The sequence below is a fragment of the Penaeus chinensis genome, chromosome 7, assembly GCF_019202785.1.
Source record: "Penaeus chinensis breed Huanghai No. 1 chromosome 7, ASM1920278v2, whole genome shotgun sequence".
Taxonomy (NCBI): Eukaryota; Metazoa; Arthropoda; class Malacostraca; order Decapoda; family Penaeidae; genus Penaeus; species Penaeus chinensis.
Genome location: NC_061825.1, coordinates 35,195,097 through 35,200,096, shown reverse-complemented (window position 1 = coordinate 35,200,096; position 5,000 = coordinate 35,195,097). Strand labels below are relative to the sequence as shown.

The following is a 5,000-nucleotide window of genomic DNA, read 5'->3' as shown; positions in this document are numbered from 1 at the left end:
TCGTCGAGGAACCCAAGGTAACTGAGGAAATCGTCGAGGAACCAAGGTAACAGAGGAAAACGTCGAGGAACCCAAGGTTGATTGAGGAAGCGTCGAGGAACCAAAGGTTACTTGACGGAAATCGTCGAGGAACCCAAGGTAACCTGAGGTATTCATCGAGGAAATCGTCGAGGAACCCAAGGTATGAGGAAATCACGAGAAAATCGATCGAGGAACAAGGTACTGAGGAAATCGTCCGTAAGAACCCTAAGGTAACTGAGGAAATTCGTCGAGGGAACCCAAGGTAGACGAGGGAAATCGTCGAGGAACCCAAGGTACCTGAGGAAATCGTTCGAGGAAACCCTCAAGGTAACGAGGAAGGAAATCCGTCGAGGAACCCAAGGTAACCTGAGGAAATCGTCGAGGAACCCAATGGAAATCTGAGGAAATCGTCGAGGGAACCCCAGGAAATCGAGGAATCGTCGAGGAACCCAAGGTTAACTGAGGAAATCGTCGAGGACCAAGGTGACTGAGGAAATCGTCGAGGAACCCAAGGTGACTGAGAAATCTCGAGGAACAAGGTGATGAGAAATCGTCGAGGAACCAAGGTAACGGGAATCGTCGAGAACCCAAGGTAACGAAATCGTCGAGGAACACAAGGTATGAGGAAATGTCGAGGAACCAAGGTAACTGAGAAATCGTGAGGAACCAAGGTACGGAAAGTCGAAACCCAGGAAATCAGAATCGTCGAGGAACAAGGAATGAGGAATGTGGGAACGTAACTGGAATGCGAGGAACGTAGAGGAAATCATCGGGAACCCAGGTAAGAGGAAATCGTCGAGAACCAAGGTGACCAAGAAATCGTCGAGAACCAAGGTGATGAGGAAATCGTCGAGAACCAAGGTAACGAGGAATCGTCGAGGAACCAAGGAATGAGGAAAATCGAGGAATCGTAGGAACCAAGTGGAATCTCGAGAAAATCGTCGAGGACCAAGGTAACTGAGGAATGTCGAGAACCCAAGGTACTGAGGAAATCGCGAGGAACCAAGGTGACGAGGAATCTCGAGGAACCCAAGGTACTGGGAATCGTCGAAGAACCAAGGAACGAGGAATCGTCGAGGACAAAGGTACGAGGAAATCGTCGAGGAACCAAGGAATCGAGGAAATCGTCGAGAACCCAAGAAATGAGAAATCGTCGAGGAACCAAGTAACGAGAATCGTCGAGAACCAAGTACTGAGGAAATCTCGAGGAACCAAGGTAATGAGGAATCGTCGAGAACCCAAGGTGACAGGAAATCGTCGAGAACCCAAGGTGAAGAAATCGTCGAGGACCAAGGTAACTGAGGAAATCGTCGAGGAACCAAGGTACTGAGAAATCATCGAGGAAATCGTCGAGGAACCAAGGTATGAGAAATATCGAGAAAAGTCGAGGAACCAAGGTAATGAGAAATCGTCGAAGAACCAAGGAACTGAGGAAATCGTCGAGGAACCAAGGTGACGAGGAAATCGTCGAGGACCCAAGGTAACTGAGGAAATCGTCGAGGAACCCAAGGTAACCGAGGAATCGTCGAGGAACCAAGGTAACCGAGGAAATCGTCGAGGAACCCAAGGAACTCGAGGAAATCGTCGAGGAACCCAAGGAAATCGAGGAAATCGTCGAGGAACCCAAGGTAACTGAGGAAATCGTCGAGGAACCCAAGGTAATCTGAGGAAATCATCGAGGAAACCAAGGTGACTGAGGAAATCGTCGAGGAACCCAAGGTGACTGAGGAAATCGTCGAGGAACCCAAGGTGACTGAGGAAATCGTCGAGGAACCCAAGGTGACTGAGGAAATCGTCGAGAACCCAAGGTAACTGAGGAAATCGTCGAGGAACCCAAGGTGACCGAGGAAATCGTCGAGGAACCCAAGGTAACTGAGGAAATCGTCGAGGAACCCAAGGTAACGAGGAATCGTCGAGGAAACCAAGGTAACTGAGGAAATCGTCGAGGAACCCAAGGAAACGAGGAAATCGTCGAGGAACCCAAGGAATCGAGGAAATCGTCGAGGAACCCAAGGTACTGAGAAATCGTCGAGGAACCAAGGTAACGAGGAAATCGTCGAGGAACCCAAGGTGACTGAGGAAATCGTCGAGAAACCCAAGGTGACTGAGGAAATCGTCGAGGAACCCAAGGTGACTGAGGAAATCGTCGAGGAACCAAGGATGATGAGGAAATCGTCGAGGAACCCAAGGTAATGAGGAAATCGTCGAGGAACCAAGGTGACTGAGGAAATCGTCGAGGAACCCAAGGAAATCGAGGTGAAATCGTCGAGGAACCCAAGGTAACTGAGGAAATCGTCGAGGAACCCAAGGTGACCGAGAAAATCGTCGAGGAACAAAGGATGAGGAAAATCGTCGAGGAAATCCCAAGGTACTGAGGAAATGTCGAGGAACCCAAGGTAACTGAGGAAACCAGGACCAAGTTGATGATCGAGTGTACAAATCGTCGAGGAACCAAGGTAGAGAAATCGTCGAGGAAATCGAGGACCCAAGGTAACGAGGAAATGTCGAGGAACCCAAGGTAACACTGAGGAAATCGTCGAGGAACCCAAGGTACGGAAATCTGAAGGAGAGAATCATCGAGAACCCAAGGTAACTGAGAAATCGTCGAGGAACCCAAGGAACGAGGAAATCGTCGAGAACAAGGTACTGAGGAATCGTCGAGGAACCCAAGGTGATGAGGAAATCGTCGAGGAACCCAAGGTGACTGAGGAAATCGTCGAGGAACCCAAGGAATCGAGGAATCGTCGAGGAACCCAAGGTGACTGAGGAAATCGTCGAGGAACCCAAGGTGACATGAGGAAATCGTCGAGGAACCAAGGAACGAGGAAATCGTCGAGGAACCAAGGTGACTGAGGAAATCGTCGAGGAACCCATGGTGACCGAGGAAATCGTCGAGGAACCAAAGGAAATCGAGGAAATCGTCGAGGAACCCAAGGTAACTGAGGAAATCGTCGAGGAACCCAAGGTAACTGAGGAAATCGTCGAGGAACCTCAAGGTAATGAGGACCAGTGAGAGAAATCGTCGAGGAACCCAAGGTAACTGAGGAAAATCGTCGAGGAACCCAAGTGAACTAGAGGAAATCGTCGAGGAACCCAAGGTAAATCGAGAAATCGTCGAGGAACCCAAGGTGACGAGGAAATCTCGAGAGAACCAAGGTAACCGAGGAAATCGTCGAGGAACCCAAGGTAACAGAGGAATCGTCGAGGAACAAAGGTAACTGAGGAAATCGTCGAGGAACCCAAGGAAATCGAGGAAATCGTCGAGGAACCCAAGGTAAGCGAGGAAATCGTCGAGAACCAAAGGTAACTGAGGAAATCGTCGAGGAACCCAAGGTGACCTGAGGAAATCGTCGAGGAACCCAAGGTAACTGAGGAAATCGTCGAGGAACCAAGGTAACTGAGGAATCGTCGAGGAACCCAAGGTGACTGAGGATAATCGTCGAGGAACCCAAGGTGACTGAGGAAATCGTCGAGGAACCAAGGTGACTGAGGAAATCGTCGAGGACAAAGGAAGAGAATCGTCGAGGAACCAAGGTGAATCGAGGAAATCGTCGAGGAACCCAAGGTAACTGAGGAAATCGTTCGAGAACCCAAGGTAACCTGAGGAAAAACGTCGAGGAACCCAAGGATGACTGGAAATCGTCGAGGAACCCAAGGTACCGAGGAAATCGTCGAGGAACCAAGGTAATAGGAAATCGTCGAGGAACCCCAAGGTACCTGAGGAATCGTCGAGTGAACCCAGGTAACTGAGAAATCGTCGAGGACCCAGGTTAACAGAGGAAATCGTTTCGAGGAACAAAGGTAACTGAGGAAATCGTTCGAGGAACCAAGGAAATCGAGGAATCGTCGAGGAAACCACAAGGAAATCGAGGAAATCGTCGAGTAACCCAAGGTAACTGAGGAAATCGGTCGAAGAACCCAAGGTAACTGAGAGGAAATCGTCGAGGAACCAAGGGTAGACTGCGGAAATCGTCGAGGAACCCAAGGTGACTCGAGGAAATCGTCGAGGAACCCCAGGTAACTGAGGAAATCGTCGAAGAACCCAAGGTAACTGAGGAAATCGTCGAGGATCCCAAGGTGACTGAGGAAATCGTCAAGGAACCCAAGGTGATCGAAGAAATCGTCGAGGAACCCAAGGTGATTGAGGAAATCGTCGAGGAACCCAAGGTAACTGAGGAAATTGTCGATGAAACTTTCGAGGTACGCAAGGTGACTGAGGAACCCGTCGAGGATCCCAAGGTGACATGGAAGAGACTGCGGAGACAACTCGTCGAGGAACCCAAGGTGACCGAGGAAATCGTCGAGGAACCCAAGGTGACTGAGGAAATCGTCGAGGAACCCAAGGTGACCGAGGAAATCGTCGAGGAACCCCAGGTAACTGAGGAAATCGTCACAGAACCCAAGGTAACTGAGGAAATCGTCGTGGATCCCAAGGTGACTAAGGAAATCGTCAAGGAACCCAAGGTGATCGAAGAAATCGTCGAGGAACCCAAGGTGATTGAGGAAATCGTCGAGGAACCCAAGGTGACTGAGGAAATCGTCGAGGAACCCAAGGTGACCGAGGAAATCGTCGAGGAACCCCAGGTAACTGAGGAAATCGTCGAAGAACCCAAGGTAACTGAGGAAATCGTCGAGGAACCCAAGGTGATTGAGGAAATCGTCGAGGAACCCAAGGTGACCGAGGAAATCGTCGAGGAACCCAAGGTAACTGAGGAAATTGTCGAGGAAACTTTCGAGGTACGCAAGGTGACTGAGGAACCCGTCGAGGATCCCAAGGTGACATGGAAGAGACTGCGGAGACAACTGGGAGCCCAAGGATCCTCTTGAACGATCTCCTGAAACATCGTGTCGAGGGGACTGAACTCCCGAAGGCATCGATATTTTGAGACCAGCCTGAGGATAGTGATTTAGGCAGCTGTTTCAGTTAGTGACTGAGGCAGCACATTCACTCACTATCTCTACACTAATACAGCCAGATT

General features: G+C 50.1%; 1 protein-coding gene across 1 annotated transcript; it reads left to right on the top strand.

Moving 5' to 3' along the window:
• Positions 1-985: 985 nt before the first annotated feature.
• Positions 986-4,848, top strand: LOC125026953 (titin-like). Its single transcript, XM_047615559.1, has 7 exons — positions 986-1,106; positions 1,188-1,315; positions 2,418-2,539; positions 2,640-2,664; positions 4,189-4,305; positions 4,426-4,485; positions 4,726-4,848. Exons 1-7 carry the CDS (start codon positions 986-988, stop codon positions 4,846-4,848), a joined length of 696 nt encoding a protein of 231 aa, XP_047471515.1.
• Positions 4,849-5,000: the final 152 nt, after the last annotated feature.